The sequence below is a fragment of the Perognathus longimembris genome, chromosome 16 (genome assembly GCF_023159225.1).
Source record: "Perognathus longimembris pacificus isolate PPM17 chromosome 16, ASM2315922v1, whole genome shotgun sequence".
In the NCBI taxonomy this organism is placed as follows: Eukaryota; Metazoa; Chordata; class Mammalia; order Rodentia; family Heteromyidae; genus Perognathus; species Perognathus longimembris.
In genome coordinates this window covers 37408216-37422035 of record NC_063176.1, presented here as the reverse complement: position 1 = coordinate 37422035, position 13820 = coordinate 37408216, and the positions used below count along the sequence as shown (strand labels likewise).

The 13820-nt window shown below is 40.8% G+C and overlaps 1 protein-coding gene across 1 annotated transcript; it reads right to left on the bottom strand.

The window, feature by feature from the left end:
• Positions 1–212: 212 nt before the first annotated feature.
• Positions 213–10243, bottom strand: Tlr10 (toll like receptor 10). The gene is made up of 3 exons (XM_048364458.1): positions 10213–10243; positions 3262–3359; positions 213–2817 (listed from the first exon to the last, which is right to left on the bottom strand). Exon 3 carries the CDS (start codon positions 2753–2755, stop codon positions 326–328), a length of 2430 nt encoding a protein of 809 aa, XP_048220415.1. The 5' UTR covers positions 2756–2817; positions 3262–3359; positions 10213–10243; the 3' UTR covers positions 213–325.
• Between the last annotated feature and the right edge of the window lie 3577 nt (positions 10244–13820).

Here is a 13820-nt window from a genome sequence, read left to right as displayed (position 1 = left end):
CCCTTTAAAAAACTATGTAATATTCTACTGCATGGATATACTATCATGTATTGAGTCCATCCTTATTTTGTGGATAGTAGGGTATTTTTCAAATTTCCGCAATTATGTGCAATGCTGGAATAAATACCTGTTTTCACGAATTATTGTAAACTTGTATCATACACTTTAAGGATACATTCTTAGTAATATTTAGAAATTAAAAAGATGGGAATAAACTTTTTTCATTTTAATAGATATTGCCAAATTCCAATCCTAATTTTAGTATCCATTTGCATCCCAATACTTAATGTGGTCCCTAACTTCCGTGGGGGATGAGTTGGGGGTTTTAGAGGCAGTCTGTTCTTAGCAGAGAGATAGTAGAACCTCGGGGGGACTCTTGACTTAGTTCTATGAATGTCTGAAGTTCATACATTTGTCTAGCATCTGATAAATGAATATTAATAGCAGCTCTCAGGTTTGCCCAAAAAAGCCTACATTTACGCCTATCCTTGGGCCATTCCAAGTATGCCTTTTTTTCCATGAGAGCCTTCAGCATAGGAAACCTGGCAGGAATACAGTATGGAGGAATGGGTTCCAGTAGGATAAGAATGACACGATCCGAATTTTCATGAAGGAGATTGTGACAGGCAAAGTAGAGTTCATAATGGTGCCACTCATGCTGGACAAAGTCAGGAGATAAAACAAAGATGGACTTCCAGCTTCTGTCAAGGCAGCTCATGATATTTTCATCAATGCTTTTGCCAGGGTCAACTTGTCTCTCAAGGAGACAAATCAAAACAGAGCCATCTTCTTTCTCTAGATTGGGGATCAATTCATTCTTCACCCAGAGAGAATCGTGTTCTGTGTAGGAAATAAATGCATGAAATTGGGCATTTCTCTCGGGCTGTTCTCGCCTTGCCTTCCTGGCCCTGTGCTGTGTCCATTGGCCTAACATCCTGACATACCAGAAGAGATCAAAGTGCAGGCAGAAGAAGGCTATCATGGCCCCCAAAACTAGCATGATGGCCACAATGGTGATGATCAACAAAGTGATGTTGCAAGATAATTCTGGGAGATAGACATCTTTTAAGTGAGTCCCCTTTAGATTCAAAGGGTATTCACAGGTATATGAATCTGACCATCCAACCATCACATCCTCTGAATGTTTTTCAAACTGGATGAACTCTCTTAAGTCACAAGTACAGCGGAAGGGATTTTTCCCTGCGTTTAGAGTTTTGATTTTATGACAGCTCTGGAAAAAATCCAGAGATGGACTGACGATTAAGTTCATTTCAATGTTCAGTACTGAGAGTCCTGTGAAATGATTGCATCCAGGGAGATCGGTGAGAAAATTCAATGCAATATTTAGCTCTCGTAATGACTGCAGATGAATCAGCTCTGTAGGGATGGTTTGAATTTTGTTATTATACAGGTCAAGTATTTGAATACTTGCGGGCAAGCACTTGAAAACAGAGTCAGCAAACTGATTTGATGACAGATTCATGGTGGTCAAGGTTGCTGGCCACAGGCAATCTTCTGCCTCTCTATGTTGTAATAGATTTTGGCTCACATCCAGCTGCATCAGTGGTGTGTTGTTAGCAAAGCGGCTCACTAAGGAAAACGTCTGCAGCTTGTTCCCCTTCAAAACGAGTGTTTTTAAGAATGGCAATTGGGTAGGGGTCTTAAACAGATCATCATTTAGGACATTATTGGCGAAATTTAGATACTGGAAGTGTTGAGGATGATTAGGGAAAAGCATGTGTGGCATTTGGGCACCAGATATGGTCAGATTTTCCACATCCATATTGGTAAAAAGCAAGTAGATTTTATCCTGTGGAATAGAAAACATTCTGAAATGTACATGCTCCAACTGTACAGCTTTCATGGTGGTATTTGAGTAGTCAAATGAATGGTGGTCAAGATACACATTACCACCCAAAGTCACATTTTTGATCTGGAAATATTCCACGGATGTATGCCAGACAAATTGGAAGATACGCAGAAGGTCATCCCAGAGCAAGTCAACTTGATTCAATAGAAGAGTAGATGCCTTGGCATTCTCTAAAGTGAGCACTGGTGGCGTCCTGTTCCTTACAAATTGGCTCTTGCCGTCTATGTTAGTTATTTCTAATATTTGTGAAGTCTTGATTCCATCACATAAAAGAACCCAGAAATGTATGTTCACTGGTAAAACAATGTGAAGTTTTGTTGTGTTTAAGATGGGCAGGCTACCTTCTTCATACTGAGAAAGAATTCTCAGGCCTAGGAAGACAGTATGGAGATGCCAGTGAGCAATTTTCTGGAGATCTGATCTTCGTATTGTTGCTGCACTCAAACCCAGGGTTTCCAAATGTTCCATGTGCTCCAAATTATTCAAAGGCATGGTGTCAAAATCATTAAAAGAAAGATCTAAATGTTTGAGACCTTCCAGTGAATACCAAGTAATAATCTTCAATCTATTGTAAGACACATCTAAATATTGTAACTCCTTGTTCAGTGCGAAGATCTTGAAATCCAGCTGTTGGATTCTGTTCTGGCAGAGAATCAGAACTCTCAGTTTGGACATAGGATGAAAATCTGAACTCTGGAGTTGAAAGAGAAGGTTATAGGATAAATCCAGAGTGATTGTGGCTGGCGCCAAGTTAGAAGGAACTTTATTTAGAGACAAGTTGGAGCAGTTGGTAGTCAATTCCCTTTCTTCTGGCAGCTTTGGAGCCCAGCTCTCTACTGACATGACAATGTTACAAAATATATAAAGGTTTATAGCAAGTCCCATGGTGTTTCCAAGGATTTTATCATTCCCTTTCTCACATGAATGACGAAGGTCAAATCAAACCCCTGGAAAGACAATATCAGTGGGTTTTTATTGGCTTAAGTCCCATAGGATTTTTAATTAAAAAAATAAAAAAGCTAACATCTGAGTATATTCACCAAGAGATCAGAATGAATTCCCAACCCATGTATAATGACTTAATCTCAGAGCCATGGCTAGTGACCTCCCAACAAGCAGCCATGTCCCAGTGACTGAGGCCATCTGGATCCTCAGCGTCACTCAAGGGGAGGCACCTTGCTCCTGCTCAGCCAGGAGCTGCATTGTCAGGTCAGACTCCACACCCTGTGCTCACCTCTTCTGATTATCTGAAGACTTTAAGAATAGACACTAATGTCTTATCGCCAAATATTGCAGTCCTTGGATTACTAGAATGGAGTTGCTCCTCGTCTTTTGCCTTTATGGAATCAGAGAGTCTCCCCAGCTACTACCTGACTTCCAACAACACTTACCTGTGTACTCGGACAACCCAAGACAGACACAGATGCCTCCTGTCATGTCTATGGGCCTCTGTATGTCATCAGGGTGGTGGTCAAAGCAATCCGGATCACTGCCAAAAAACGGCCATAATGACAGAAACTCAGTTTCCCTTTCCTGATCTTGATGCATTGAGATATAAGTGCACTCACTCACACACCTATATCAGTGTTTATACACCCCTCCATAGGGGAAGTATTTCTACACAGGAAGCAACTCACAGGTGGAAAAGTGCGAGGAATTAAAAGAGTTAGGCTTCAATTGGTTTGACACATAAAGGAAGTGGTTGGAGAACTGACATTTTCACAATATTCATGTTTAAGGTTTGTATTAAGTACCTATTCCATCAGAAAGTGTCCTAGACATGGGAAATACCAGGGCACAGAGCAGAACACCGTGTGTGCCTGTACACTCACACTCTAGAGAAAGTGTAAGTACAGAGAGATTGCTGAGTGTTCTCTAAAGTTTTGCTTCTGTTTGTTAGTTTGTTTTGTTTGCTTGTCAGTCACAGGACTTGAACTCCAGGCCTGGGAGCTGTCCCTGAGCTCTTTTTGCTCAAGGCTGGCACTTTACCACTTTGATCCACAGTGCCACTTCCGGTTTTCTGGTAGTTAATTGGAGATTAGGGTCTTACAGACTCTCCTGCCTGGGCTGGCTTCAAACTGCAATTACCAGATTTCAGCCTCCTAAGTAGCTAAGATTTGTTTTTTTGAGGCAAGGTCTTGCTATACAGTGTAGGGCAGCCTTGAACTTATGATTCTCCTGCTTCAACCTCCTGGTTGCTGGGACTACAGATATATGCCACTCCTCCTAGCTTAAAACACCAACATCTAAAAATGTGGATTCAGTAGTATGTATTTTCTTCAGCATTACAGTATTACAATGCCTTTAGTAGTATTTTTTCTTTGCTCAGATTTTAGTGCTACTCTAAAATGAACTATGCATTAATATATTCTGTATTTATATTAAATTTAGTACAATAATCAGAAAATGCAAGTCAATAGTCTATTAAACTTACTTTCTGACAAATTTTCAAACTGATTTATATTTTAAAGTAAGGTTTCTAAGCTAGGCACCAGTGGCTCACACCTGTAATCCTAGCTACTCCAAAGGCTGAGATCTGAGGATCATGGTTCAAAGCCAGCCTAGACAGAAAAGTCCATGAGACTCTTCAATAAACCACTCAGAAAAAGCTAGAAGTGGTGGGGTGCCTCGTGTGGTAGAGCACTAGCCTTGAGCACAAAGAGGCTCAAGGACAGCACTTAGGCCCTGAGTTCAAACCCCAGGACTGACCAGAAAGGTTTTCTAAATATCACTAATAGAAAATCAATTTATAATTTTTCTAGAGAAGTAATTATTGCCCCAATGATTGGGTCCATAGCACATAGTGTATAAATGTAAAGTTTTAATTTCCTTTCCATTTTCTTAAAACTTTATATTATCATTGGCTCATGATAGATGGAAAGGATCAGATCAAGGCCAGTCCAGGCAAAAACAAACAAGACCCCATCTTACCAAAAAAAAGCTGGGTGGGGTGGGGTGGGAGCTGTAGTTCAGCTATAACATATGGAATAGATAGAAAACTAATCATGGTCTAAAGCTATCTGAAAAATATCTAAAGCAAAAGAGAGTTAGAGTTGTGGCTCAAGTGGTAGAGCACCTGCCTAGCAAGCAGGCGTTCTACTTTCAAGTTCCTGATCTTGACTTTTATGCCATTATATGTAAAAAAAAAAAAAAAGTTTCCATGCATTTGCTCTCACTTATGAATGTCCACTTAAGAGATGAATTTTTGCTCATTTGTCGACTGACTCTTTCCCTCATCCTCATGAGAGCTGTCTACCTTATTTACTTCTCCATTCTCTGCCCAGGCTCAATAAATAGTTAATAAACATATGTATGCATGAATGAAGGACTTCACCTTTTTATTCCCCTAACCCAAGATGGTACAAAATATGCTCTCAAAAACATGTGTGGAACAAGTGAATTCATGTTGTGCATTCCTGTTGTTATAGTTCAGGAATGAGTTTGATGATGGCATCAATAGATCCATGTTTAAATCCAGTCTTAACCACGCACTAGCTGTGTGATCATATATCTTTTCAATTAACTTAAGAAAGTTTCTGTTTCCTCTTACAGTGGAGTTCATATATAAAATTATCTAGTACCATGACTAGCATATCACATTTAATTAACAGCACCTCTCAGGCCCAAGACCAGGGTGAGGCAAGGAAGGCAAAAATTTTAGGGAAAGCATGAGTTCAAGGCCAGCCTAACCAAAAGTAGCAAGACTCTACATTGAAAGCAAAATGCAAACAAAAGGGTTGGGGCATAGCTCAAATATTAGAGCATTTGCCTAGCTTGGGACAGGCCCTAGGCTCCATCTTCAAAAAATTCATAATCAAGGTAAATAATGTTTTAATTTCTATTTCTGTCACATTTTAAATTTCATCTTTTTAAATTATCTTGAAGTAGTTGCATAAAGGGTTTTAATTCAACATGTCACCTTATGGGTATGATGCATATTGATCAATATCACTTCTTTTATCATTCTCCCCATATCTCTCAACCCAGTTTTCTTCGTTTCATTTTCACATAGTACATTGAATATTAAGACTGCATTCTCGGGCTGGGGATATGGCCTAGTGGCAAGAGTGCTTGCCTTGTATACATGAGGCCCTGGGTTCGATTCCCCAGCACCACATATACAGAAAACAGCCAGAAGTGGCGCTGTGGCTCAAGTGGCAGAGTGCTAGCCTTGAGCAAAAAGAAGCCAGGGACAATGCTCAAGCCTTGAGTCCAAGCCCCAGGACTGGCAAAAAAAAAAAAAAAAAAAAAAAGACTGCATTCTCCCAACCTTCCTTTCTTCATTCATTTGCCCTCCTCCCTTTGGCCTCCCCAAACCTGACAACTCAAATTCCAGCTTCCTGGAACTGTAGATTCGTTGTTCAAAGGAGTAACACCGTTTGAAATCTCCCCTGCATAGACCATACTTTAGTTAATATGCTTGTGTATATGTGAATATAACCCTGTATACATTTACATATACATTTATAATTTAGATCTAACTTCCACATCTGAGTGGGAACTTGTGTCCTTTGTCTCTTTAGGAATGACTGAGGTTTTTTAAAACTGAAAATGAATATAAAATCCAAAATATCAAACATTTTTTAGTAAGGACAATATTGGCATTACTGATTCCTTACCCCTATACCAGGTTCCATGATGACTTGTCCTGGCAGCTGTAAGCATTATGGTGGATAAAGGTGATTTCAAGGTCACCACCTCACAGGGTACATTTTTTGCTTGAAGCCTCTAGGTCAGAAAGCCATGGCCCTTAGAACATGCAGCATCTTTGTCCATTATTTTCTCTGGGCTGAAATGCCAAGGTTTCTAACTCTCACCCCTGTCTCCCCCAGATCAATACCACAATGCTATCTGAAACTATAATAAGAGAAGAACTAACTTTCTTTGGACTTCTCTTTTTTTTTTTTTCAAGTAAAAAGATGGATTTATTGGGGAAGTAAAAAGTATACTGACCAGCCATGGTCACGGCCCAGACTGGGGAGCTGGGACCACAACTGTGAAAAGCAGGCTGGCCGGCCAGGGCCGCTGCCCAGACTCTGGGCTCGGGTTATAAAGGCAAACACCACATGGTCAAGCCTACCACATGCAGTTGGCCAATGAGGTTTCAACACTTACAGGGCATGCCAGGCCACACACAGGTGGCCAATGGAGTTAGAGTCTGTCTCATAGCAACTGTTTGAACCAACCTAACATTGGCGGGGCTCACTTGAGGCAGGCAGATACGCCTACTCATGGGAGGGCACAGGTTTAACCTTGAAAATTCCACTACTTGGGTGGTCAAGTAGTTTACACAATCTTATCACAGCGAAGGGGAACTTCCCTGGATAGGACGGGGGAGATCTTAGTGAAGATGGAGTCGGCTTCTGCTCCCTTTAACTTATCTGAGATGAGTCAATATGACACCCCTCAACAGCCAATGATGGCGCTGGCCAGAACTGACCTCCATATTACATTCCCCCCTTTTTTTCTTGTACATAAAAATCAAATCATTGATTTATCTTTTGGAGAGCTTAATCTTGCCTGGACTGGAATGACTCCACCCACAGGGTGCTGGGGAGAGCCAGGATGAGACAAGAGCGAGTCCCATAGGACTACTGCTCTTAAGCTTGCACCCAGAAAGAAACAGGTTATCTGTGTGGTCCACCCCCAGGAGGGCTCCAGGGTTCTCACTGTTTAAATCTCCATCCAGTTACCTAGGTAACTGGCACACCTGGAGGCAGTTACCTCCCTCCTTTCTCTGAGGTCACATCCTATTCCACCTGGACACACTCTGATACACTTGGACACACCTTCCACCCCAGGCATCACCTGGGAGTGACTGTCTAGCCTGCCACGCATGCTTTCCAATTTTCTTAATAGAGCTAGTCAACTACAGTCAACTCACAGGAGTAGGAAGGTTACCACAGGAAGAATGTCCAAAGTGGCCTTCCAGCAGGAATCAACTGCGTGTGATGGATTCCCATTTGTGTTTACCACGGTAGTGGTGCTCAGGATGAAGATGTAGATTCTTCCAGGTGACTGCCAGACTGTCCTTGATCTTAACCCTAATAGGATGGGCAGGGGACGTGGCGGCAGCAGGCAGCAGTGTCTCCCAGTGACTCCAATAGAATGCCACGCCTTCTGCTGGGTTGCCTGCAACTTTCTGCATAGACTGGTTAAAGAAACTTAACCTAGGCCTGACTTTAGTGAAATCTCCTAATATTTTTCTGGTTGCCTTTTAAGTACACTTGCTTTTGCAGGTGGTGCCCCCACTGAATTTCAAGACAGCTCTAGGCAATCAATGGACCTTGGGTAATTTTTCCAGGGAAATAACTTAGTAATCAGATATTTCTAATAAGGCCAGGATTTTTTTTATTTAGGCCAACATAGAAGGCTTGGCCTGTAACCATTTCTCACAAGTGCAGTCTCCACTCCTGTACACTTGTTACCTCTGTTTTCCATGCCTCTATCCTGCCTCATCTTTCCAAAAACAACTCTGGCCCCTTGATCCTAAAGGGGAGCTGATAGGAAAAGGTTGTCCATCTTCTGTAACTGACTCAGACTGACTCAGGGATGTTTGATCTTACCTAGCCAGGAACCTATAACCTTAGTCTACTTTACCAAGGGGCTGCAGGATCAGATGTCCATTAGGAGCCTTAATCCAAACTGGAATTTACATTTAACGTTTAACTTTTAACAACTATACAGATTTCTTTTGGGGCTACAGCAGTGTAGCCTTTTAACATTCTGGTTTGCAAAAGCAGTTTCCTGGCTGGCTGGGGAAACTGGTCTCTGATGACCTAACAATGCTCACATTACCTTTGCAGGCCTTTAGCAGATCTCAATAAGGGCATGATCTCAGGTCCACAAGCTTCCTTTTCTGAACAGATATGCCAGCTCAAAATTCTCACTGCCAGGGGCTGGGGATATAGCCTAGTGGCAAGAGTGCCTGCCTCGGATACACGAGGCCCTAGGTTCGATTCCCCAGCACCACATATACAGAAAACGGCCAGAAGCGGCGCTGTGGCTCAAGTGGCAGAGTGCTACAGCCTTGAGCGGGAAGAAGCCAGGGACAGTGCTCAGGCCCTGAGTCCAAGGCCCAGGACTGGCCAAAAAAAAAAAAAAAATTCTCACTGCCAGGTAGGGCTTTGAGCAGATGCAGGGGGTTGGGATTTTAAACTATCCCCCCATTTGACAAACTTAGCTTTATTACCCACTATCACAGACGACCAGCAACTTCTCTTAATTTATGAAAATATAAAGGTCCTGTCTTCTCAGGAGTGCATGTACATTGCGGTATTTGATTAAAGCTTTTTTGGGGGTAATAATTAGTACACGTCTAGGATAGTCCCATCAGAAGATCACAATAGCGCAATAGCTATGTACATATGAACACATAAGACCATGCTAAGCAAAATGAACTCCAAGTTATGGAACTAAGTGGTTCATCTTTTTTTTTTAATTTTTACTGTCAAACTGATGTACAGAAAGGTTACAGTTTCATACGTTAAGCATTGGATACATTAGTGGTTCATCTTTCTTGTTATTTTCAACACACTGTGAAATTATGTCATTTTCTTTTGCCTTTCTTCCCCAGGGTTTTACCGCTGATGTCATTGCAACTGCTTTTGGTACCCTAGGTATTGTATATATGTTTATCGGTACTAGGGAAGTGAAGGGAGGGGAACATCAAAATGGAGAGACAAAGGGTAAAAGGTGAAACCAATGCTACAGCAATACTTACAAAACTACATGCTGTAAACCAACTGTACAACTCGGGGCAGGGGAAAGAAATTGGGGAGGGTGGAAGGTGGGAGAAAAATGAAGGAGGAGGTAACAAGTTGGATAAGAAATGTACTCGCTGCCTTATGTATGAAACTGTAACCCCTCTGTACATCACTTTCACAATAAATAAATTTTATTTTATTTTAATACATTATTTTATTCCTTAATATTTCTAATACATTTTTATTTTATCCTTGGTTGAACAAAGGAGTTGCCACCCAAAAAGGAGTTTACAAATATAATGCATCTTGATCAATATCACCCGATTAGAGTTTTATTTTTAAAAAAGTATGCCATAAACTTTGTTGTTACTATTTTTTGGTATTTGGGATTAAATCCAGAGCCTTAGCTATGCTAAGTACATGCTGGACTATGTAGTCAGTAAATAATACATATTACTATCACATTACTATCATTTCTACTGTGCTGAAAACAGGTTAAAAAAAAGGAGAGGAAAAACTTTCCTAACAGCTTATGACTAAAATCCAAGTGACAATTGGTGCTTGAATACATACTTACTCACCTAATTTTCCTTTTACTAACAACTGAAAGAAATGGAGAAAGGTTTAAAAGCTCACCAACTAGTGAGTGAATCTTGGGAGTTTGCTCTATGTCTGCTATGGAGCTATGTGTTACCCAAGCATTATCTTCTTGGATCCTCTCACCAAGCCAACAAAATGGTGATCATTATTATTCATTATTATAGATCTAGGAGCTAAAACTCAGAGATTAATTTTTCTCAGAATGACCCAAGAAACTTAAAACCAAGTTAAAGACATCTCAAACCCCGAAATGCAACGGCTTCAACAGTGATGACGGGGCCGGGGGTCCATCAACCCCGCCCACAGCCATGGTGGCCTCCTTCCCTCCACCCTTGTGCCTCTCTCTGAATCAGAATGAGACTATGTTGGGACCCTTTGCTGGGTCCCACCAAGCTTGAGAGGCTTCACTTGTATGAAAATATATTCTTATAGGAGTTTTAATTTAGAAAAATTGATATAATACTCAAAATGTACACATCCTTAATTAATGGCTGAGTGTAGGCAATCTGTGAGAAAGCCCTCTTCAAGGACTCAGACTTAGAGGTTGTTACCCATACTGCACTCTACCACAGTCCCAGGGGTTATCTGAGGCCACTCTGGACTTCCGGAGCAAGAAAGACAGTGTTCAGATCTGCCCCACAAGTGCACAACTTTTGAGCTGGGAAAAGGAGCAGTTTTCTTGAAGTAGCCAACTGATCTCAGGCAAGCTGATATTGTTAACATACAATTACAGGAAAACAAAAGCTAGAGGAAACTAACCCTGGTTCCATCAGGCCAGGCAATCTCTAGTAATAGAAAACCCCCAACCTTCCAGAACCTGCAATTTGTCAGAGCAATCATCCCTGGTTGCTCATCACTGACATTTAGGCAAAGTAATAAATACTAGAAAATCTGAGTAAGCCTACTTTCCATCTATACAGCCCCAATCACCTTCTCCATAGGAAAGACCCAATACCTGCCCTTATTTCTTTTTTTCAAATGAGTTTCAGAACAAACAAACCAACAGCTCTTACCACCACCCAGCTTGGGAGGGTCTCAGTGGAGCAGCAGGTGTGGAGGCTTCATTGACAAGGTCAGAATTGGGAGTAGGGAGTGTCTTAAAACAATTTAAATCAACTTCCTGTGAAATTGAAAGCCTTTCGCCATCTACTGCTTGCTCCTGGCTTTACATGTTAGAACAATCCATTAGCATCTTAAGGACACCATCAAGGCCAATTTGAATAAAAAGTTAGTGAGATCCCTGTCTCAATACCATTTCCACAAATTTTTTATTATAAAAAGAAATGGTAAGCTTGGGGGTAATTTCTGTCACTGTGTCCCCTGGCAGGGGCAGATTTCTGATGCCAAGTTGGACTCTGAATTTAAAGACAGTGGTTATTGATTGTGATGAGGGATTATTGCTTAGACATTTGTAAAATGTTTTTTTAAAACTAGGCATTTCCCTCCACATATAATGACCTCTAGTTTATCTAGTTCTAAGCTCCAGACTAGCTAAAGTGACAAGTAGGGAATGCGCATGGTGGCTCCTACAAGTAATTCCACTACTTAGGAAGCAGAGATGGGAAGATCATCCTTCATATCAGCCTGGATGAAAGTGAGTGAGACTATCTCAAAAACAAGTCAGATCTATGATTTATGTCTGTAATTTCAGATACTTGAGAGGGAAGGCAGGAGAATCCTAGTCTAAAGCTGGTCTAAGCAAAAGTATGAGACCCTACCCAAAACCCAAAGTAAAAAGCAACAGGGCTAGGAGTATGGCTGAAGTGGTAGAACACCTGCCTATCAAATGCAAGGCCTTGAGGTCATTTCCCAGCACCACACACACACACACACACACACACACACACACACACACACACACACACGTGCATGCACACACATACACACCTACATGCATTCAACAAGTAGAATGGCCAGGCTCTACCCATTTACCTGTCCCTCATGGTCTCACAAATCACTCTGTGACCCATTTGCTCACCAGAACTTTCTAATTCTTATGCAATTCAAATGTCTTAGCAACTTCCTTAAAACCACTTACAAGATCAGCTGCACATATACATATACATATATATACATACATATATATATGACTGGTCTAACTTCTCAAAGCCTTGAGTTTGTTAGATAAACTCTAAGTGACTTTAAGCTTCCCTGTAGAAATTAGTTTTATTACATTTATAAGGTTTGATGGGTTGAATTATATCCTCAAATTCTTATATTGAAGTCCTGAACCTCAGAACCTCAGAATGTGATCTTTTCTTTTGGTAGTAGGATGTAACTACTTTGGTCGTGGATGTAACTAGTTAAGGGAGGCCATTGTGGTGGCACTATTCCAGTGTTTGTGGTGCCCACATAAGAAAGTAAAATTCAGACACAGAGACAGTCATACAGGGAAAACTGTTACAGGACAGCGAGGAAAATGGCCAAATACAAGTTACAAAGAAGCTGAGAGCAGATCATTCCCTTGCTCTCTCAAAAGGAGTCACCCCCACCCACACCTTAGTTTTGAATTTGTAGCTTCCAGAACCACAGGACTATATATTTCTGTTGTTTAGGTCCCCTCTTTGTGGCACTTGGTTACAGAAGTCCCTGAAATCTGACACCTAGGTGCTTGCTGAAAAGTTGCTACTTGATTGTGAAATCTTTTTGAAGTTGTGTAGAGGAAATAAAGTCACCCTAAAGAAAACAGGAAAATGTAGTTCTATAAGGGCTGCAGCTCCAGGACAAAACTAAAAGTTTTCACAATTTAGCATACATTTCATGGTTCACATTTGTGTCTTACTAGTATCCTTCATAGAAATTTAAGTGCTATTTCTTTTCTTTTAAGTGCTCTTTCTTTTACCTGCAAGTTCTAATTCCATAGTTGGATTTTCAATATCCTTAATAATATGGTGCATTTCTGTGACTGTTGTTATTATTGAGACAGGGTTTCATAAATAACCCAAACTAAATATATATATATTTATAATATATACTTTATATACAGTAATACATAATATAATTTATATATATATATATATTTTGTGTGTTGGGGTTTGAACTCAGGACCTCACAGTAAACAAGAGCTCTATTACTTGAGCTACACCATAGCCCCTATGTGCTTTAGTTATTTTTTTCAGGTTGTGTCTTGTATTTTTGCCTGGGGCTGGCCTCAGCCTGTGATCCTCCTACCCAGGGCCTCCTTGCATACTTGGGATGACCAACACTTGCCATCATATCAAACTTGTGTGTTGAGATAGGAACTCATTAATTTTTTTTTTTTTTTTTTTTTTTTTTTTTGCCTGAGCTGGCCTTGAATGCAATTCCCTGATCTCTGCTTTCACCTCCCGAGCAGCTGGAATTCCACTAGGAATTCACAGAGAATGTAAAATACATTCTAGATTTATCTTTTAAAACGAAAAAAAGGAGTGGGGGAATGAGGTAGGCAAATGGCTCCTATCCTAGCTACTCAGAAGACTAATCTGAGAATTGTGGTTCAAAGCCAGCTCAAGCAGACAAATCCAGGAAACTTTTACACCCAATTAACCATCAAAAAGGCCCTGAGTTCAAGATCCAGTACTGGCAAAAATAATGGGAACGTTGGAGTATTTATCTACTAATTCTGTTTTTGACAATGGTTAAGGGCTATTTCTACAAAGTTTCCA

Excerpts from the sequence above, each read along its gene's own strand:
- Tlr10 (XM_048364458.1), bottom strand. The coding sequence starts at position 2,755 with ATGGGACTTGCTATAAACCTTTATATATTTTGTAACATTGTCATGTCA.